Source organism: Limulus polyphemus, unplaced genomic scaffold, assembly GCF_000517525.1.
Source record: "Limulus polyphemus unplaced genomic scaffold, Limulus_polyphemus-2.1.2 Scaffold893, whole genome shotgun sequence".
NCBI lineage: Eukaryota > Metazoa > Arthropoda > Merostomata > Xiphosura > Limulidae > Limulus > Limulus polyphemus.
The window spans coordinates 158,521-182,937 of record NW_013666503.1 but is presented as its reverse complement, the minus strand read 5'-3'; the positions used below and the strand labels follow the sequence as shown (position 1 = coordinate 182,937).

General features: G+C 31.2%; 1 protein-coding gene across 3 annotated transcripts in view; it reads right to left on the bottom strand.

The window, feature by feature from the left end:
• Positions 1-1,641: 1,641 nt before the first annotated feature.
• Positions 1,642-24,417, bottom strand: part of LOC106461082 — a 55,420-nt gene continuing 32,644 nt past the window's right edge. For all 3 annotated transcript variants that reach the window (XM_022387932.1, XM_022387934.1, XM_022387933.1), the window contains 2 exons: positions 14,006-14,063; positions 1,642-12,570 (listed from right to left, as the gene is read on the bottom strand). In XM_022387932.1, coding sequence (XP_022243640.1) covers positions 7,625-12,570; positions 14,006-14,033 — 4,974 coding nt within the window. In that variant the 5' untranslated portion in view covers positions 14,034-14,063 and the 3' untranslated portion in view covers positions 1,642-7,624. The remainder of the gene's footprint in view (positions 12,571-14,005; positions 14,064-24,417) is intronic.

Sequence of the window (24,417 nt, the reverse complement as noted above, 5' to 3'; positions counted from 1 at the left end):
TCCAAACACCAGCATCAGACATAATGTCCACAACACCCGTTGAGAAAGCCTAACACTGGTACTCAGTTGACCCTAGCCCGAATGGACCAGCCGATTGACCCTGGGGAGCCACCCGTCTACAGAAATTCAAGGTCAAAGTGGTGTGTTGCAGTGCCCCAGACATCACTCAACCACCAGGATCCTCTCCTCCCCTTTACGGGTCGCCACGCACGTCAAACACGTGGGTGGACGTTTAGATCACAGAGGAAGTAACTGAAAAATACAGAACCTTCCCTGGGAGGTCCCCTCACCACGTCGAGGGTCAAACAAATTAAACAGAATTACAGAACTTGAAGTGCGCCATCTTCTGGTATATATATATATATATATCAAATTCAGCCTAAATGTATTGTTTTCACTTCTCTTGTTTTTTTTTACTATTTTTATAGAAGAATGTACCATTTTACTAAGCTCTCATATGGATTGCGTCGTAATTCAAGCAAATGTAAAGGCAATTTTTACAAATAATAAAATAACTGCATATAAAACTAGCAAGAAGCAGAAGGAGCAGCTATAAGTACTTTCCTGCTAGTTTTATAACATTATTACTCTTTGAACATTTGCCTTTGCTTAAAAATATAGCCCTCTAAGTTACAGTTTAAAGAATCATACCCGAGATTTAATAAGCCTTTTTATTATTGTTAATTACCATCAAATACACAAAAATCTGATTTTAAAACATTGTTTTTTGGATTTTTAATAGATCATGCATTAAGTAACAAAAATATGGAAATTCTTTTTGCCTATCTTAAAGTACCACACATAACAATCAAATAGATATTAAGGTAAGCATGTCAAAAATGGGAAACAATGTATTATTGTATCTATACTTATAAATAAAAAAAGGTTATGCAAATTCTAAGCCCAAAAATAATTTGAGCTAGATTGTTTCACTTACTTAATCACTACTATGATTAAAGTGTATTTACTAAACAGAGATAATAATAATGTATATTGAACTTTACTAAGGATGAAAACTTTTGAAATATTAGAAATGTAATAACTTAGGTTTTTAAATAATTAATTTTTTCTTCCCTTTATCAAACTCACCATAGATTTGATTACATGTAGGAAAATTATGTATTTATCTATTACGCTTAACAAACTTATAGTTTGGGTTGTCATAATCGTATTGAGAGAGACAAGTGGACTTCGGAAAACACTACACTTTCCAAAAGGGGGTTACCCACATACAAGCCACCATTGAGCATCAGCCTAGTAAGAAAGTTGAGAATAATGTGTTGAAGTTTTAATCCTTAAATAAAAATACTGTCGTGGCAATTTAGCTTTTGCGTTTCTTACGAGAAGGATACCAGGCTTGTACTCTACCAACTGAGCAAAGGGTTGATCTGCATGTACTGATAATTATGTAACTAATATTTTTTTTAAAAAATCACAAAAATGATCTATTAACTTTTTTTTTTAATATAAAGTTCAGGTACTGCGAGCCTATGTACTTTGAAGTGGAGATTGTTATATGGAAACCAAACCCTATTTTAGTAGTTTTATCACAATTATATATATATATATATATATATATATATATATATATTTTTTCACAAAGCTACGGAAGGGTTATCTTCCCACAGCTATCCATATTTTAAGCTGAAGACTAGCGCCAATTCTTGTTTGACCGAATAATGAAATTTGATTATCACTTATAGTGCACACACGACCCCGAAATAGCTTGTTTTAGTGATAAAGGGGACGCAAACCACGAATTCTCAGAATCACTATCTGGGTACTTATCAATAAGTCATGCCCAGCTTATTTAGTTCTGTAACCAGCAACTGTGTCATAGCATAATATGTATTGTTGTAGGGTACCAGTGTGTCTGAAAGGCTACAAATAAAACAGAAAATTAAGAGGATAATTGAAGCACTACACAAAAAATGAAGAGAGAGAGAGCAGAGAACCAGTATTTAAAAATATCTTGGAATACACAAGCGAAGGGGACGGCTTCAACAGGAATATTCCAAGTAAGCTACAAGTACAATCCTCACACGTGACCTTAGAATTTAATGATGACTTACAAATGCAATCCACATAAAAACAATTCTGTGTGAATTGTACAAAACTACTGTTATAAATAAACTATGAACCAACTCCTAGTAAATTCTTGCAATAACCTCCACTGTCTCAATTTGCCTTTTACAGTTAAAACAACTGGTCAAATAAATTTGTGATTATATCAATATTTGTTAATTAGCATAATCATGAAACACTGAGCACAGTCAAAAACTTTAATTATACTGTACTATGATGCCCTACATGCTAGAAATATTAATTGTAAAACCAACCTCAATTATTTTCACAAAAAAAAGAACACCATCAGTTAGGATGACCACTACCACTTGCTTAGTATACTGGAAATTATTGTGGATTAAGTCATAGAAAGTTGAATTTTTCATCACACCATAAAGTCTAATTTGTTATTTAACATATTTCTACAGGCAGTGAATCACTGATCTTTAGTTGTTCCTTAAAAGCTAGTGAAAAAAAAAAACCTACTGCAAGAAGAAAATTTGTTTACATCCTTTTTTGTTCACTCTTTTGAATAAACAAATCTGTTATCTATGAATGCTTTCTTCTCATCAGAAAACAAAATTTGAAAATTCATAAAACAATTTATTGCTGCCATGTATTACAAAAATGGCAAAGAATCAAAGATAGAACTCTACACACAATTTATGACATCTTTTCCATATATAAAACATTCAAAATAATTTTTACGAACAACTACAACACTCAAATTCTTATTTAAACAAACCTAATCTTTTTATTATTATATATTTTACAGATCTGTGCATACTTTACTGTAAATACTGGAATTCTAAAATATGCTTCGATATAGAAGAGAGATTACTATACAGAAAAAGGTCCCTTAATACTTTCCTGTTATACCATACAGTAAGCACACACACATAAATGATATAAATGGAACTGGTCTAAACAACAATAGAGAAACCAGAAAAGCAAGTTAAGCTAACACACATTAAACAAGTTTAAGAAAATAATATAAAAATCACATGTTGATATTAAAAAAAATAAAACATTAATGTCTAAAATCTGGATGCTTTGTTTCAACTTTTTTACTGTCTACATTTTTAAGCATCATATTAACTAAAAATTAAAAAAAAACTATTTCAGGTACTCAAACCTTTAATATCCAAGTTATTAATTTATGAAAAAATTGCTGCAAGTCTTCTATTCTTCATGCAATCATTCATCTTCAAAGCATGTACAAAACATTTATTTTTCATTTGCATTCACTGAATAATTCAATGCTGTTGTACACAATCACAAAAAAAAAAAAAAAACAACTACAAATCTGAACTTGCAAAATATATATATTCTTCTATGTTACTATATGGGTCAACTTGTGTTGCCTATAAAATTTAAGAAGTGTTAGGCATAAACGAATTTATTGCCAGGGGCTTAAGTAGAATGTTATATGTAGTTCTAAAAATATTATCTTGTTATCCAGTGATTTGCTCTTAAAATCATTGAAGGTTACACAGGAATTTATCATATTGCTTTGAAACAGAAGACACAATTTGTTAACTTTAGATCTCAAGTAAGAGGTTGTCTTATTGCTTTGGACTGCAAGCGGGAATACATTTTGTTTTGAAGTTAAAACACTAATTATCCTATTTTAAAAAGCATATAATAACTGTTTTTCCAGTTTGAACATAAGCTTATTTTTATTGCTTTTCACTTATGGATGTTATTTAACAAACTCTTCAAAGTTAACAGAAAATCTGGCTTATGACAATTTCTTTTAAAGCAAGAATGTCTGGAAATGTATTGACTTCGTGCATTCATAATTTGAAAACTACTGTGGACAAGTTTATGCAAGATACGTGTAAGTTTAGTACAGTTAACTTTAAGATTTGTAATACATACATAAATTAGACGAGTACCATTTGATACACCTAAATCATCATCTGGATAGCATATCCATTAAGGTTTTCCCAGTGAAAAATGCTCAAGTACCATTTTTTATTGACTTATTTGATAATTTAATTATAACTTAAAATTTATATCCATATATTAAGAAAAATAACAATTACAAAGTGTTTATCAAAAACCTGGAATAGTACTAATTTTAAATTTCTTGCTTTAATAGTAGGTAGTGTTATCTAACGGGGTAAAGTTGAAATGTCTTTCATGGTAAATAGGCTATCATATGGGGATTTTTTTTTGTCTTCTTATTCAACTCTCTGTGGAACAAAAATTTTCTTCCTTATCTTCATTGGCTACTTTTACAAAAAGTGAACATTTTAACTCAGCTTCTTCACTGTTGAGTCACACTTTCTTCATGGAGCAGCATTACCAAAATCCCAAATTTACATACATTAAAAATTCTTTTTTTTTTCAAACTATATTTCAAACTTTACCATAAATTTTTAATTTTGAGAATATAATTTGTAAAATAAAAGATTAGTATCACCACGTAAATGTATGCATTTCTACAATCTAGTAACATATATATACACACATCTTAACATAATTCAAATAATCCACTTAAACAGTACTTCAAGTGCTAAACACTCGTAATCCAATTTCAATGGTATAGTGTTACAAATACAGAATAATGTACTTAACTTGTTCTACATATATCCATTTGTTTTAAATATTTTAAGTTTTTCTAACATACAATAAAATTGGAAGTCCCTTCAGGAAGCATCATATGAGGAGACAAATTCTAGAAACTAATTCTAGAAATAGCCGTTTATTAAAAACATCTTTTTCATAAACACACTAATCCATTGCCTTGCTGTTTTTCCTTCAAATTTTGACTCGCATATATATTTTTTTTGAAAATAATGAGCAACTCTTAATACACAATGCAAAATATTCAATGTATTATACGATAGTAAGCTTGTATAATGATTTATAAATACTCAAACTAATTATGAGCAACTTTTCAAATAGGTACGATGACAAGGTAAGGCAATAGATTAATTATTTTAGAAACAGACTATAGTAACAGTCAAACTCTCAATAAATAATTACCCATTTTTTTACACATAATCAAAGTACCTGATAAGCTTCCATTCCTTGAAGCTTGTGTTTTACATTAGTACAGCAACTGTCACTTTTCATATTCCTGTTGTACATCAGTTCAAGTGTAAAGATTACGACTCTCACCTCAGAACTATTAGACCTTCAATACTTGTAAATACTGTTTCAAATCAGTATAGTATCAATCATGCTTTCAATACTTGCTATACACCAAAACAGTATCAGTTGAGTTTTGAAATAAATTACTTGCAACTTTTTTTAAACATCAAACAGTACAATGTCGGCCATACTCATTTTCAATACTTCCAAAGCAACTTACTAGCCTAATTTTTAGATCACTAACATAGCTAACTGTTTTTTTGTATAACTAGATCAGTCTGTTCAAACAACTTTAGAAAGTTTCCTCAACACATTAGCAAGGATTTGTGTTCTATAAGCATTAACTAAGCACCTTTTATGTGATTTAATCATAGATCATCTTTCAATGTCTGTGTAAGAAAACTAACACTAATAGAAAAAAAGACACAAGAAGTTTGGTAATGCTTGTTGGGGGCATTCATAGAAGACACAAAACAGACACCTTATCTAGATTGTTATACTTCCATTTTCCTTTGTTTTCATCACAGCATTTTTCTATTAATTTCTGCCTGTTTCATCAACAAAAGTACCTTTTAATATTTACATCTATTGAGTAAAATGATTAGTTTCTTGAGCATTATTTTAAACAAATGTTTGCAATAACTATTATTACATGTAAGTGCTATCTTGTGCTTGACTTTAACAGATAAACACAACTGCTGTACCATATTATAATGGTTAACATTACTTGGAAATTATTAATCCCTAAAATATTTATTACAACAGGGCATAAAAGCAGCATTTTGAACTCAGTAAATTAAGCACAAAGTAACATTTCAACCTAAATAAATATGTACACTATTATGAAGCCTACATAAACCACATTTACCTTAATGAAGCCATTAGTGAGTCTGCCCTAACAGTATGAAATCATACTAGCATGTCCATCCACCTTAATGAACCCTACACAAGCCACCAATTCCATATGCAAACACATGATCACAAATAATGCAATAACTATGTCCATCTTAAAAAACCCTTCACAAAACATGACATACAAGAGCAAAAATGTATTAATAGAATTATGAGCAAACTGCACAAGTACAAATCTTTTAGTAATTCCCAGTAACTCAGGCATCAGAAAGATAAAAAAAAGAAGTGATGCTAACCTTTTTAGTCAGTAATAAAGTCTATAAGACTTTAACAACGTAAAAAAAAGTGATTCTTCTATTTGAATTAGATTATTGTTTTGTTTAAAATCAACCAACTTCTAAAAACCATAGTAAGATTTTAATTTACCAATATGAAAAAAAAAACAACAAAAAACATTCATTCATTACTATTATCAATTCTTGGATTTGTTTTAAAAAATCATGATTTTCTATTTTGTACAACACAAACAAAAGTGTTAATATGTCTATTAGCTATTTCCTGGTAAGATAAAACCATCCTATAAACCTGGAAGCAAAGTATAGTTAGAAGCCAATTTAATGGCTTTTATGTACTGGATGATTTTGTGAAATTACTTTTCTCTGAAGTATTTAGTGCCATTGCTTTTATTTGTCTTGGTGCTTTTGTCTAGTTATTAACCCAGTTAAAGCTACATAATGTTTCTGCTTAATAATCTCAATGTTCTTTATCTTTGATTCTGAATATCTTAATTTGATTTAAAAAAACAACAACTAACATTTACTCATGTACGTTCTTTTACTGCACACAATCCACAATAAACTAATTCTTACATACACACTGACTTCTAAGAAATACATTAGGCCTTTGTTTCTGCAACACTTTAAAGATTTGGCTTAAATATCTTAAGTTTGACTCAGTATGTTGATTTATCTAACAAGTGACTTATTCCACAATACAAACTGAAACGCACAATACTAAAACTTTGGGATGAGATCGAAGTTTCTTAAAAATAGTTTTATAGAAATGCTCACAATTTCTATTCAAATTTATTATGCTAGAGTACTACGATTTTAGCTGTTGCTCCAAAACTGTAGTAGTTGTCATATTACAGAGTAGGAAATGATACCCAACATTTTATTGAACTTTAGGTATGAAGACCAATTAATAAGTAATAAAAAAAAACATTCTGTGTCAAACTACCACTGTGCCACACACAATGAGTCATTACACTAGCATAAGTTTGTATTTAACTGCTCTTCCACAGACATAAAACACTTGAGGTAAAGACTTGGAAAAAAGTTTTTAATAAGGCACACAATGTAATTTCCTATTAAAACTAGTCTTGGATGTGCCTAGTTTAGTTGTTATTATTATTTATAATTATATACATGAATTGGAAGAAAAATCTATAAATCACCACATATCTATCCTGTGAATGTCATCTACACACATACAAGTCATCAGAAACTGACTAGTTACTACATTCTTTTGGTGGGGTCTTTTTTTATAACTATATATGGAACCAACTGATAAATGTAGGGAACTGAAGCTGCCACCAAGTGTATCTCTACTTATTCCTAACTGATTTTCTCAGTCTTTTAGATGAAGAAGGTCCTGTTAAAGAACTTTCCTGAACACTAGCAGTTTCTTCTTGTTTGTCATCTTTACGCAGCGAGAATTTTCTTTTACTAGTACTTGCAACAGTTTTTCCCTTATTCTTTTTGGACCCTGGTGGCCTTCCTGGTGAGATTCTCTTCAAACTGCCTTCACCACTGTTTTCTGCCTTGACTTCAAGAGGTTCACAACTGGCTGTTGAAAGAGAATTGGTATTCTCTGAGGTAGCTGTGTCTACTACTGTTGGATTCTGAACATCATGTACATTTTCCTGACTCACAATGTCACTACTTGTCCCTGGTGACATCTCACCATTAACAGATTCTACTTGTGACCTACTGTCTTTATCAATAGAGTTGCTGAGATCGGAAATTTTACTGCAATCTATCTGACTACTGTTTTCTGTTTTTTGGTCACTATCATGTAAAGAGCTGATCAAATTATCTTGCAGATTTTTAGGCAAGCCATTATTATCCTCCTCTGCCTCCACAGACAGTTTGTGTGACATGCTGTGTTGGAGCAGTTTAAGAAAAGAGAAAAATATTTTGTGACAAATATTACATGAAAAAGTATGGAAGCGTGGTGAAGTTGCAGATTTTTGCTCTTCTTTTGATATATTCATCATCTCTTGTTGCTTTGTTTGTGCTCTAAGAATTCCTAGAACAGAATTCTGTATCTGACCACGCACAGATAAGGTCGAAGGACTTACTCCACTACCAAATTCAGTTTCTTTTTTTCCTTGTAAATTCAACAGATTTACATCCTTCTTTTCTTCCACTTCTTTTGCAGCTGGACAGACATCTCTGATGTGTTTTCTGTAGTTTGCCAAGTAGGAAAATGTACGTCGACAAACAGAACATTTGTGCGTTTGATTTATTGATGTTGCAGATGCTGGCTTGATGGGCAGATAAAGTTTTGGAGTTGAGTGTAATATTACTGGAGGTGGAGGATTTAGACTAGGTAAAGATGGAGATTCTGTCTTTAAGCTCACCTCTAATGCTGTATTATTATTATCTAGCTTCTCAGAATCAGTCTTCTCATTAAAAGAAGGAACAGAATCCTCCATTGATTTTTCAGTGAATGTTTCCTGATCCGTGGAATTTAAATTCTCTGAAGTGAAAGTGTCACAATTTACACATGAACTTTCTGAAACAAGTTCTTTTTCCTGGGATTTATCAACATTTCCAAGTATATTTTTGGGGTTTGTGTCCTTATTTGAGGTATCCAAGCTTTCTGATAAGTCCCTTGTTTCACTATTCTGAAGGGTTGAAGGATCAGACTGCTCCTGTTCTATCTTTTTTGCTTTGATTCTTCTTGGGGATATCTTTGGCTGCTCAAGAGGACCAGGCTTTTTACACCTTCGTGAGGATTTTCTTATATTTTCACAAGTTGACAACAGAGGGATGGAATCAATATTTTGGGCAATCGATGTCTTTAAAATATCTGTCTCAGGCTGAACAAAATCCAGGCATTTTTCTTGGCGAGAATCACTTTCAAAAACTACTAAGTCAACACCAGGGTCTTCTTTAGTTGTACTTAACTCAGTTACTTTATGTTTTAATTCATTAACTTCCTGATTAATTTTGCATTCTGTATCTGCAGTGTTGTTATCCTCAGAAGCTATCTGGTCACATTCCTCTAACAAAACGCTTGCTGTACTTTTTTCAGTTTTGTTCACAATAACATTTTCTGAAGTCTTTTTGCTGACCTCAGTAACTGATTCCTGCTTCTTCTTACCATAACATTTGTTTTTAATGTGTTTCTTAAGTCTAGCTAAATAGGTGAACCTTCTGCCACAGCGACGACAACTATGCCTTTGGCTTAATGTTTTTGTATTAGTTAAAGATAAATTTGAATCTGTGCTGTTTACTTCTAATGCAATCTTTAATGGACATCCTCGCTTATGTCGCTGGAATGCTGCAAAGTAATTGAACTTTATATCACAACCATCACAGGTAAATATATCATTCTGGTCACTGCTTATTGTTTTCATATGTTGGGATGATTTTTTAGTGTATCTTAGCTCCCACATGGGTTTCTTGGATTTTTCAATCTTTTTGGGCTTTTTCTGATAACTTGATGTACAAAGATATTCATCAAGATATGTCTGGATACCCTTTCCATACTTTCTCCTCTTCCTAATTTTGTTTTTATATAGTTTGTTAATTTTTTGACTATACCTAATGAAACTCTTGTCTCCACCACACTCTAAAATGTGGAGGTGAAGATCTGGAACAGAGTCAAATGTCCCTTGACACTTAGTACAATGAAGTTTGGAATTATCTGTGGATGTTAAAGGTGGGACCACACAGCTTCTCAGTTTTCCTACAGGGCTACATAGGTGATAGCAAATCTCAGGAGGAATTTCCTTCTCTCCTTCAACTTCAATATGTGTGCAGAAAACATTTGGATGGTTGTTTAACTTATGATCTTCTATTATTTTCAAGGAAGCAAATCTCTCCCCACAAGTTTTACATATGTATGTGATATTTCCTTCCATAACAGTACTTTTCACTGAAGATTCGGTTATCTCTTGTGTTTTACTTTTGTTCATCACAAGTTCCTCATCTGACATTGGTCCAGATTCTTCCGAGAAGTTATCCATTCCAGATATTTCATTTCCCTCTCCATATTCATCACACTCCTGTTTCAATCCAATTGCTTTTAAAATGTTGCATTCTTCAGGAAGTATTTCTGGTTCTGTTCTTCTTGGTTGTGACTTGTCAATCTCTTCTGGCACCTCCTCATTTCTACTGAAGTCGAAACCTGAAGGAAAATTGTAGTTTGTCCATAACACCTTGTTTTTAACAGCCATTTTATATTTGCTGGGAGACTTTTTAGTACCATCGTGAATTTGTGAAGATTTTCCATCCACAAAATGTATTAGGTTCTCTGAAATTTTTTCAGCTATTGTCAAGAAAAACTCTGCTTCAGAAAGTGCACAACTACTATCCTGCAAGGCACTAGAATTTTGCACAATAGGTTTTCCATACTTATTCTTGCCTTGCTTTCCTCTTGGGATATACTGATGAGCAAGACGTCGATGGCGACACATATTTACATATGAACTGAACTGTTTTTTACAAACGGTGCAAGAAACTTGAATCCCTGCCATAGAAGCATTTACTAATAGGCTTTCAATATTACCTTCAGAATAAATTCTAGAGTTCCTCTTCTCTCCACCCTCTGCTACCTCTTCATTACAAATCTTTAGAGGCTGCTCTACTGAGATGTTTGCATTATGTTTTACACTTTGATGTTTCTCAAGTGAGACTTTGGTTGTGAAATTTCTTGGGCACTTATCACACGAGAATATATGTTCCTTGTGGAATTTCATGATATGTTTTTTTAATGATTTTTCCAAAGCAAACAAACCATTACAATAATTACAAATTACCGTTTTTCCTCCTTTATGTAAAGTCTCATGTTTCTGCAACTTTTCAGCCGTACGGAACTTTTTGAAACAGAAACTGCATTCAAAGACTTTAACTTCAGCATGAACAGATGAATGACGCACCAAGTTCTGCTTGTGTGTGAATGTCATATCACAATCAGGGCATGAGAAACTTTTCTGACTAGGAACTGCTGGGTGGTTAGTGACATGACTTTTAAGGTCACCTCTGGTATCGAATAACTGTCGACATAAGTGACAACGATACAATCCAACCATGTCTTCCGAAGTTGAAACTACACTCTCCTTATTTTCTTCACTTCTAGCTCCCAATGTTTCAATTTTCTGATTCACAGATTTTCCAGCAGATGTCTTTTGATCTTCTTTCAAAGAATTCACATTGATGTTACAATTTGCAATATCTGAATCTGACAAGTACTTGTAATTGATGTGGTTCCTCAAGAAGTGCCTTTTGAGACTGAAAGCGTGTCGGTAAATTCCTGCACATATGTCACACTTGTACTGCTTCTTCCCTTGTTTACCATCTACTGTATGTTCTGGTTGCATGTGAAATTGGTATTCCTTTTTCTTCCCTACTGTTTCTTTTACTGTTTCATCGTTTGCTTTGTTGACTGTTGGATTGTCTTTGCTATTGTTAGTAACAGAATGATTTGTCTTAGTAGGAGTAACACATAATTTCTTACCCTGTGGAACTAAATGTTCATATGTAGTAAGGGAAGTATTATTTTTTGTATTCTTTACATCAGCATGGTGTTTATTTTTGGCAGGAAATACAATACCTTGGTCAGTTTTTGGTACAGGCTGACTTGAGTCACTTTTAGTAAGCAAATCATTTTCATGTTCTTGGAAAAGATGTTCCGAGTCATTTTGGGGAAAAAAATCACCTTTATTTATAATTTTTGGGATAGATTGATTCAATTCATTCTTGGTTAGAGAAACAGCTTGATTTGAAGACTTTGAAACTGATATGTCATTGTCAAGGGCAGTATTATCATTTAAGATTTCTGAAACAGTCTGGCTAGACTCATTATTTGTAATAGAGATATCTTCTTCTAAAGTTTCTGACACAAATTGTCCTGTCTCATTTCTATCAGTACTAAAACTATCATTTTCATTATCTAAAAGAACATGTTGAATTTCACTTTTTTTATTCTGTATCGTTTTATTTTTCAAGTCCTCCTCTAACTTATTCTGGATACCACAAAAACTGTCTTGACTCATATTTGAAACTGATTCTACTTTCTCATCCTTTACAGAGCAGATGTTATTCTTATCAGTCACTAAGTTAGAGCTCCCAGATTCACTCAGTGAGACAGACTTGGAATCATCACCTGATGCCTCTTCTGTAGTTAGTTTCTTAGAAGTAGACTTAGGACTCTGTTGGCAAGTTTTAGAAGAAAGGAGTAGATCCTTACTGGTTAGGGCAGGTGAAGTGTTTTCATTTAACTTTTTTTTGCCTACTAAGGAAAGGTCTAGTACATGTGGTTCTAGAAAGATAAAAAACAAAAGTGCAATTCATAAGTTAATCATTCAAAGCAAATTTCAACACTACTAGGTCTACAAACAACACCCAAAACATAGATTTCATTGCTCAGTACCATTCTGCTTTGCACAAAATTATTTACACAAAATACAGCAATTATTTCATAGTTTAACCATTCAAAAACATATAAAACTGAAAATCACAAATAACAGGCCAGATAAAATCTTGCAAATATGGAGTAAACATTTTTCAAATTTGACAGAAATAAAGTAACTCATTTAGCAGTTTTGTTTTTTTCATATAAATCATTTTGTCTAAAAAAAAGAGCAGTTTACAGAAACAATAATTCATATAATATTCATTTGTGTTTATATCACCACGATTCACAGATTTTACAAAAGAAATTTTAACACCTTTTTCTAGGATTCATACTCACTTTCCAGAATTCTCGAAACTGACAATTAATAAAAAAATTAATTACTTAAAGTACCATATAAATCAATAGAAACAATTATTAAAATGCAACTGTAAGTCTATCTGCTTTCTTTGAATTTTTTTGTTCAAAGTTTAGGGAAACAAAATCATAAAATATTCTTTAATTTGATCCATCAGTAGCTCTTTGAAGTATTCTGCATAGCAAAACCCACACAGATAAGCTGTTTAACTCTCACCACATGTAAATATTGAAGCAATACTGTTGTCAGGAATAATAAGCTAGAACAACTTACCTACAGTTTAATTTGATTTATATGAATAGTGTGCTGAAATTGTTTTCAAATGTTGATAAAATTTCTGTCTGCAGAATATAATTTTTTATCAGTTTTCCAAACAAACTGACCACATGTTTAACTATCACTTACTACACTTGGTTGTATAGCAGCAAGGATAAAGCATTACAATTCCCTCCCAAGTTTTTCAATGTCCATATTTACAGTTCAAGTGAAGTTAGCATAATTTCAGTGGCACATGGATTTTTGGTTTCTTTGTGTTCATTTCTTTTGTATGTAACTTCAAGGTGTTCTTGCCCATTTTGGAAACGACAATCACTCAGTTGCAATAGCAGTAGATGACCTCATGCCTATCATTTTTACTGGCCTTGGGCTCAGCTAAACTGTGTCAGCAACTTTGTGTTAATCACATATCCACTCATGTCTCAAAAGATCAAGTGACTCAAGTATATAATGATAATAATATGAGAATAAGAGAATGGATAAATCTGAAATGTGTAGCCACAGATTTAAGCACATCCTATTCGTTGGCAAGAAACCCGCTGAAATTTGGTTTTTCTATTTTATTTATGAAATACCTATTAGAAAAAGTTTATATATCAAACTATAAAATATGTTCTACATTCAGGACATTTTCTCAAAATTCAAGGTTTTTCAAGCCTGTACAAACTATAGCAACTCTTATATTTATATTAAAACTTCCATACAAACCTTGAATTTCTGTTGTGTTGTTCTGCATGGTTTTTGTTTTGAATATATAATTTTCTATCTGTAAATAATAAAGAAAAAACTGAAAAAAACTCAAGTCTACAGAAATAAAGAAATTCCACAAAAAATACATTTTAATACTAATTTCAATCACCCTTTAATCCAAACCCCTGAAAATGGTACTTTTCTACAATACATACAAAGTAAAGTTAGGCAGGGTAGCTATTTTTACAGGGTGTACATGCAATAATAAGAAGCTGGTACAGTTGATTATTTATTAAACATTTACTGGTGAGGAATCAATACCTTCTAATAATAAGTTGTTTTATAACAATAAACTCCTAATAAAAATGGTTTAATGAATTAGTTTTATACATTACTGAGTTAATATTTAGTTCTGATTATGCAGAAATCTTGTTTAGATTAGAAGTTATTGATAATCACCATCTGAAGGTGAATAGGTTGGCTAAGCATGGTATTAAAAAAAATATATGCGTGTATATAACCGAAACATCAATAAGATTCACCTGTAGAAATAATAAAACACCCTATTATCAGGCTTTTTTCTATTAATTTCTTCTACTAGAGTGACTTTGACTTCAAGTAATAAGAAAAAAACAATTAGAATAAGATTTTCATTTAAAAAGAAAAGTATATTGGCAGATTTTATTTATTTTTGAACATTTGTAATGTACTTAATTTATACATGGACTGTATTATATGTCTGTACATTTGGAAAGTATGTCTTTTTAATTTCGATTATCTATGTTTAGTTGAAAAACAGTATTTGTATGTTTTTTACTATAGATTCTCAGTAAAACTATTTCCTGAACAGTGACCTTTGAAGTCACAAAACTGGTAGATTATTATTAAAAAAAACATTAAGAGAAAAGTCTGACATTCTAAGTCGTTCTGCACTTTTTCCTATACATAAACATCCACTGGACAAAATACCTACTAAACTACAAAAATAATCTGCCTCATCCTTAAAACATGCTAAGTAACTCATAAAATAAACCATTTTGGAATTTGTATTAATTATTAATTTATTATTAATTATATATAAGACTTCAGTAATAGATAGATAAACAATTTCTCCTGAATTTCTTGTACGTGAATTGATAAGAAACGTAATACTTACATTTGTTCGTGAAAAAAACAACAAAAAACAGAATATTTTATTTCAGTGTGTTTTTGTTACATTTTTAGTTCTTAGTTTCTTAAAGATTCAACTTATTCACATTGTATATAGTCTGGAACATTCTCTTTATAACATGTATCCAGTTGTTTTATTTCACTTATTTCATCATTTTACATTGAAATGATCAAGGGATGATTACGTATTCCATAATCAATAGAGCTTGTAAAGTGGCATTGATTGATAATTAGTTTGCACTCAATGGATTGGAATATTCTGGTATAGTGCAAAAATATTGAAGCTACATTATTCAAAATTTTTATACAAATTTACACATTTATTGAAGGAATGCTCACTTTATTCACTGCATTAGATATATGTATGTTAAGTTGGAAAACCCAATAAAATAATTTTATTTCTGGCATTTTTGATGACTTACACTACAGACTAAGTCCTAGAGACAGTCATTGTAACCATTTTGTGCTTGTCATAGTTTTCATACTATAATTATTAATACAATATCCGTATCTTTATGCAATTTGGCAGATTATCATTAAAAATAACAAGGCTTTTGTACACAAAATATCAGATTTTTTAAGTAAGTTTTAAGATTTTTTAATTAAAGATTTGTTCATGCATTTTTTTTGAATTTTGACTATCTCATGTGCAAAATCTCTATAACCTCCTAACAAAATACAGATAAAAGCAAATGTTCTTTTAGAAAAACTTTATATTTTATCTGTTATTTTCTCTATCTTATCTCTGTATGAGTTTGGTCGATTTGACCAACCTCATAACTGCCACAAAAAATTAGGAAATAAGGTTTAAGTTATGCTTTTTTTCATTCTATAATGAACACAAATTGTAATATGAAACCACAAATGTTTATTCTAAATAGCTTAAATCTATTTATATTAATTATTTTTATTTTATTGACCTTTCAACCATTTCCAACTAACATTGCAGAAGTTGCAATCACAGCATATTTGCATCTCATGTTACCATATCCAATAGCATAAAACTGGCATTTACAAAGTGATCTGTCTTGGCTTTGTTCTAGTGTTTTGTTGTAAAAGACAGTCACATTTTGTTTATAATACATTACATATGTAAATATTATTACTATTTACAAAAAATTCTTAAATTTCAGTTGTTTTTTTTCTTAAAACATAGAACAGTAAAAATAAATATACAGAAATCAATGATCTCTACTACTTATGATGGTAAAGAATTGTACTCACTTGCCATACCTTATATGCTAAGCCTTACCAAATCTCGCATGTAAAGAATGTAAAACAAAATAATAATAAATTACTTAACCAATATCACAGAATTCCAATGTAATTTATCGGGTTTTTTGAACATCATTTTCTCTTACCCCTTCCCTCAAAATTTTAAAAGAGAAAGACTAATTAATAGTTAATTAATGATTAATAGACACCTTGAATGGGCTAAGAAAACCAAATGAGAGAAATTCTGAGCTTTTGATTGGTTATAAACACATAATAAAGCAAAGCAGGTACACGTAAGGAAGTATTTCCAAAAAATGAAAGAGGTGGGTGATTAGTTAATATAGTGATATTTCAGCAAATAGAAAGGATAGGAGGTTCTTTTTTTATACTACCTTGACAGTATTGGTAGTTCAAGCTTCTAATTTGTAATAAACTACAGGTTTTGTATTTTGACATCACAAACTTCTAATTTGAACCAAAGCTGCATTCAACATACCAAGTGACACACAAAAATCAATATTTAGGAATTTTGTTTTAAGGTTTCCTTTTAAATTGAGAAATTAACTAATATATAACATTAAAATTTGAATTATAATCTACAGTTTGATACCAAACTTATTGACGTACATTCATAAAATAATAGTTCAATAAAATTCTGAATGTAAGTCTACAAATGTGATGACATGCCCTTTGACCCCTGATGACAGGAAAACCTGTAGTGATAGGGTTAAACTTTAAAACAAACAGAAGTGAAGCTCTGTACATCTCTGAATAAAAACAAGTAGAGATAATAGCGTAAAAGTGAAAAGAAGGAAAAAAGGGATCTGATTTTTGCTAAATGTAACTCTTTCATTAATCATCTAAGAATAATGAAAGACACCCCTATCAAGGTTTTCAGTAACTAAAATTGCAATAACAAACTTTAATTCATGCAATAACAACTAAAATAATTTCTCTGAATCAATTCATTATTGAATACCAATCAGTGACTGTGATAAAACATTTAAACCTCTGAAGTTATAATTCTATGATTTTATTTATACAGAAGCTAAGAATAGTGCAAGGTTGTTCTTGAAACTTTACTGCCAATTTAAAACAACTTGTACACCAGTTTGTTACATTACGATAATTCATCCAATACAATGGTAGAAACATTTATGCAAACATTTACTGTCAAGTTCTCTTACTCTTCACGAGCTGAGAAAGTTTTGAATATTATTTACATGTGGACTTGAAGCAGAATGATTGATGTGTTTGAATGTTGATTAAAATATTAAGATAAGTCTTGGAATTGTGTATGCACAGCTGCTATTAAATGGGAATTTTTCAAACAAAAATTTCTATTTTGAGATGATCAATTCAAGTGTTGCTTCCGATCTTTGTTTTGCACTGATTGGATAACGATAACTTGTGCACATAAATGAAATAATGGTGGCCTGGTAAAGAGTCAACAAGCATGGTGATAGGTTTGTCTATTGCTTATGTTTTGAAATTGGAAATCACCAAGGACACATATTCTATAAGAACCACTTTTATTAATAAATAAGTTCCAATTAAATTAAGTCAATAAACAATACTTTTGTTTCTTTATTCCCAATAGACATATCTCACATGAACAAAATTTCAATAATAGTATCTGAAGAATATTCAAGTATAAATCAAATAGATGCTATGAATGTTCAAATAATAAGAATCAGATATTTGTTTCAACACCAATTCTCACCTTGTCTTCTCTACTTAGATGAATTGGATATATTTGTTAAAACATTAAGATAATTTTCAAACTATTCTGCACTGCAGCTAATAGTTAAGAATTTTCCAGAATAGAAATTTCATTGGGCATGTATTGAAATATTATTCAAGAGAAAGAAAAACTGTTGTACTGGAAAGTCGAAGGTCATTGTTATTGTCACTGAAATAGAAGAGATTCAGTAACAACTTTTAAACACTTGGAGCATAAATTTTATATGAAAATTTGGTTCCTACAGAACAAAACAAAATCCATATCTGGTTTTCAAAAACTAAACCCAAAACCCCATTTTTTGGAAATTCTACTTACATTAACATGCTAACAGTCAAAGCAAGGAGCAAGTACTCTTCACTTTAGTAAGTAACATATGTTATTAAGTAACATATTTATCACTCTTGCCATACAAGCTAAGTAATTGTGAAAGACAAGATTCTAGAAAAGGATCAAATACCAGCCATGTTGTCATCCCTTTGACTTCTACCACTTTGTAACAGAGACTTAGCAAGGCATGAAGAAAAAACACTGTAAAGATTCCAACAGAAAGGAAGAAGAAGCCCAAAAAATATTTTTATCACATAACTTTTCTCTCACACAACATAAAATTTACAAGTAATAAAAAAAATATTTCCAAAAATTAAGATGTAAGGATGACAATCCGAAGAAGTATAGAAACAAGGTATTGATAAATACACAAAACCATACTAAAATCACTATGTAAATAGCCAAATCTTTCCAAGAATAACTTTTATATACAACTAAATGTTGAATTTCCATCAGTTGCATGAATTCAGGTTTGACTAAAAGCCTTTAAACTGAATAGTGCTATATAGTCTTACAGTGGCTAATACCCATAAGCTTGCAAGATTGACTCAGTACTTACTGGTTACTTATGTAATTTCTGTATGGTTTAGAGTATTCCGTACTTTTTGACATTGCCATCCCTACATCATACTTAATTTTTGCAATTTTTGTTTATCGCTTGTTTCCCCTTTTTAAACAAAATAATTTCATTGAAGTAGGTTGATAAGTGAACATTTGTTTTATTTTTATAATTCAATAGAAATATATATTCTTAATATCATATCAGTTTTGTCAGTTTCTCTAATTTTGATTATATTGGGGGCCAGTGAAGCCGGAATGGTTCCTCCATGATGGTACCAGTACCCCGAAGTACCGGACCAACATTAAGGGGATATTTATAAAACCCACGCCTTCCAATTTCATCCCAACTCACTGCATGTGCATACAATCAACTCCCCCACATGCTTGGGCCATCTCTATTAATAGGGAGAACATCATATAGATCAAAGGCCATGAAATATGATACCATACATACACACACACACAACTGCTAGGTTTGGCCCCACTGAAAATTTGAAGAAAAGTAGACTGCTATATAATGTATTGTTTGATAATTAAGAAACTGGTGTTTTTAAACTCAGACGTCACTAATATGTACACATATCTGTTAATTGCATAAATACTTGACCTCCTTGAAACTGCAAATATTAATTTGGATTATTCTTTCTTTTTTTATATATATATATATTTACTGAAACTTTTTTGGCCGGTATCATGTTTGTGCAATGAAGTCACAAATGGTTGTTATATAAGAACAATTTGTGCTGCAATCTAGTGACCAGAAATGAAACTTTTATTTATGTAATATGCCAATTATATATGCTTATAAACGGAGCTCACTGCTAATTAGTAGTTTTCCTTTTTATTATTTCCAGATAAAAATATGTGTGGTAGAAGAACAGAATAATATTACTGTTATAGAAGCTCTGAAACACTCGATAATGACAATTAGGTGCTCAAATAAGGCTATAACTCAACTTTGGCAGTTACTTGTAAGCATCATAAAGTAACAGATTGAATGCAGTAGCCATTTTTTTCTCAACCCATCCCCAACATACTAAGCAATACTGTATAGGTTAAGTATATGGTCCTTTAAAAAAACTATATCCGTCAGTTGGATAAAGCTTCTGCAAAATTACCAAAATGTGTTTTTCAAAAAAATTCTTAATTTTTTTATAAAAATTTTTTTCTTTATATGCAACAGCTTAATCTAATTTCTAATTATTATGGTTGAAGAAGACAAATTTCAAAATTCTTCAGTTAAAAATACATTACTGAGGTGTGTTATGGCAATAAGTATTGTTTCTTGAAATTATTTCCTTTTTGTTGCATTGTTATTAGCTAATGATGAAAGAATGAAATGTCTTATTACTCTACAGGCTACTTGACAGCTATTTTTAACATGGCTCCACATTAAAGAAGTCTAACTTAGTCAGTTTTTGGTTTTCATATTGTCATTTAGGCGTAATCCTGTACTCTTAGATGGGAGGTTTCTAGATCCAATTTGCTATAGCCAAGGTACTATCATGCCTGGGACTACTGTATGTAACTGAAATCACTGTAAAGTTGTTGCAATTTGTAGCTATTTTTTTACATCAGAAGTTTTTAATATTTGTCATGTTTTTCACATATTGTGGAAGTTTCAAACACAGGAATAGATATGTGAAATTGTCATTGATTAAACAGAAACGGCAACATGTGTATTGAGAATGAAGCATAAAATATGGCAGCTGTAACTATGAGCACTAATACTAACAAGATGGGCTCACCTAACAATAATCAAGAAGAAATTAGTTAGAATGAAGAATCAGTTAAGGACAAAGTCAGTGAAAACAGTAAGTCAGAGGATGATTAGAGAGAGAGAGTGGTTTTAGTGGCTTGTAGATAGTAATATTTGTTTAACCCTTTCGATACGGATCACAGGTGAAAGGCCACGTCATCTCGTTTATTGACTCGCATTCAAAATTTTATTGAATTACTATTTCATGCATTTACGTCAATAATTTGATATCAAACTGTAGATTATAATGCTCCCTCATAAACACTTACTTCTATATATGACATGAATAACCAATCGGAAGCTCAGAATGTCCCCCTAGTGGTTTTCTCAGCCTTTCTAACATTCCTTCCACCATTTCTTTCTTTTGAACAAAGATTTCAATGAGGTAGGTTGTGTCTTTATTCTGCTCGAAATTTCATATTGTCTTTTTCAGACATTTTTTGAAGAACTAATAGTAATCACAAACAAATACAAGTTTGCCTAACACAATAGAACACACATACCTATCAAGAATATGGAACAAATTATCCATGAAGGTATTTTGTCACTGAAACAAGTGGCAGCAAAATTATATGGCAAAGCAAAATAAGATACAAAAGAGAACTGAAAACAGTGCACACAAAGAAACAATTTATTGTCACTGAAAATTGTATTCAGCTTTCATAAACAAAATAAACATAATCATATTTGAAAGATCTTGTATAAACATAAATCTAAACCCTTGACAGTTGCAAATTGCTGAGGGTCTACATATAACTTTATTTAATAAAAAAGTATAGAACTCATTGTCTGGTCTCTGTGTAAAGTTTGTTAACTAAATGAACAAAAATGTATTCTCAATTCAATAATCCCATTAATGTCAGTTGTCAAACAGTTAAATGAAAGTCAGTTTAGCCAACGTTAATGACATTACTGTAGCAGAAAGTATATATATCACAGTTTAGTTTTAGTGCATTCAAATGACCAGCTGAAAAAACAAAAGTGATTCAAAGAGTCAAACTTTACAATGATTTTTTTATGCAATAAACTTACAAATATGGCAGGAAAGGATCAAATACTACAGTTATCTAATGTTTTGGACAAGTAGCACGATCTGATAAATGAAACCTCAACAGAAATACTGGAACCAGTTGTAAGCTGTAGATCTAGTTTCAGAGAGAACATTCTGTTACTTCTTGGCACAGAATAGCTATTTAGTCAACCTATTTTAAATTCCATTAAAAAGACAAAATTTATTTGTACATTCAAACTACTGCTCATAAGTTTTCATAAAATGAAAAGGAAAATTATGAAACATTAACAATGCCAACATTTGAACCACAATAAAAATTACTTTGTCATTGATGCACTGAAGATATGTGAATATTTGAAAGCTGTTGATGGTCATAATGTATTATATGTAGGTGAAAATGACACTGTAAAATGCATATCTTATAGTCTGTATATGTTTCTAAATTTACTAGAACTTACTGTTTGGAAGAGAGAATTTGTTGTGTTTAGGAAAAAGTCAAAGTCAAGTTAAAAAATGCAGGTTCTCATTATTACACATGTCACTGTATATAGAGGAAGTAGAATGACAAAACTGGACTCAAAATATACAACTTTTGAAACCACACTATTTCATATCACAAGATCACACTGTTTCACAAAGCAAGTCAAATAAAAAGCTATGAAGACATAAAAATAGACACTGCACTAACTGAAAGCATGGTGTGAACAACAGAACTTGAAAACAGCTTCCCTATGTCTCATGTTAAGGTAGATGTTTTCAAGACATTAAAGGTAATTGTTTGAGGGAGGGATTGCAAAAGCAACTGATGTAGCATTCCATTTACAATGTTCTAAAACTGAAAATAAACCCAGTTAGACTGTCATCAACCAGAAAAAATAGTAAAGTTAATTCCGTAGTTACTACACTTGGATATATGCCTATTATTCAAGCTCTTGCACATCATACACTCACTTTAAATACAGTTGTCCAAAGATGTATGCATGATACTGCAAAACTCAGCCAGCATTACACAGCAAGTACAGTTGATCAGACTCTTTATTACAGGGCCATGGATATCACATGGAGTGTTCCATGAAAAACAGAATGAGAGGAATGCACATTGCAATGAACTTCTTAAAAGCAACTGATTATCATATGAACACTTCAGGTATATTAGATTTGGGTTGGAATTCTAGGTCTAAATTCAAGTGAATTAGTTTGACTGGTATAGTATAAACCACAGGTACGCAACACATAAACTTACTTCCCAAGCATTATGGCAGATCCCCATTTCTTATATGTTGCTATTTATCAGAAAGAGAGATCTATACCTTCATACCAAAGTCAGCTGACTACAATCATATGATGGCAACATACAAGAGCTAATATTAACTATGTAAACCAAAAGATGCATTCTATCTAAATCTATTGCATCATATATGTATTATTAGTCTAATTTCACATGCATAGTGTTTTATATAGTTCCATCCAGTAATTAAAAAAAACATTAAACTTGAAACCTAAAACTACAACTACAATGACACTAGTTTCAAAATATGCTATCCATAAATATGTAGGTGTTTGTCTTTCATAACCATACAAGTACTATACTGTTGATTTGTTTGTACACTTCAGGTTTCATAATCATGTTAAAATATGTAAAATCCAACTTCAAATTTTGTTTTGGGTATATTCATTACCCATGTTTTCAAAGGCCCAGTGAAACAATATTTGGAAGTTATACCTTTATTCCTTTAGATGGTTTCTGCAATATTCAATGCACTATGATCACACAAATCTATCACAATAGAACAGCATTTACTTATTTGATAGCTGTCACTTTCCAGAACTAGTGCTTGCCAGGTTTTGGCTGGGACACTTTTCTAAAGAAACCAGAGTCTTGCCTTTAATCAAGTGAATCTAAACAAAAGCCAGGAGTGACTAACACAACAGGAAAAGTAAAAGGTAGCATTGTGTGTGGATAATTAAATTAACTTAAGTAGATGGGCATTGTCATATAATTTGAGGTCTTATTCCGCTTCCGAAACAAGTCACACGTTCTGCACTGGAGTTTAAGACAGCCAAATGCACAAGGAAACTTCTAAAAGCTGCAGAGAAAGAGATAACATTTCAGAAGGGCAGCTTATAAATTTCTGGAGATATTTAATGTCTTATCAAGAGACCGTAAAACATAATTCTTCCAAATGTACCAACCAAAGACCCTGCTACTACCCAAATTCAGGAATCATTAACAAATAATTTAAGAGGAAAGAAAGAATAATCCTCCAACACTTTTCAAGTTGTACAAAGATGGAAACCTAAGAAAATCCCCTGAAAGATGATCAGACAAATACATCTATATGAAAAGCCATAAAAACAAACACATTCCATTTCCTCATAAAAGGAATACTTTCTTGGGACTGGAAGAAAATAAAGCTGATTTAGCTTTTCTATCACAAGAACTGATAAAACAGGCACCAGAAAATAAGAAAAATATTATTACAGCAACCTAGATTTAGGTGAAGTAGTTAATACAGTTGTGGAAGCAAGAGAGGCAGACATTCTATTATTACTGCATCTACATATTAGGTCACCAAGAAATTAATCTTGCTTTTTTAGATGAAAAAACGCGAACAATTCATATATAAAAACAAAATATTTAC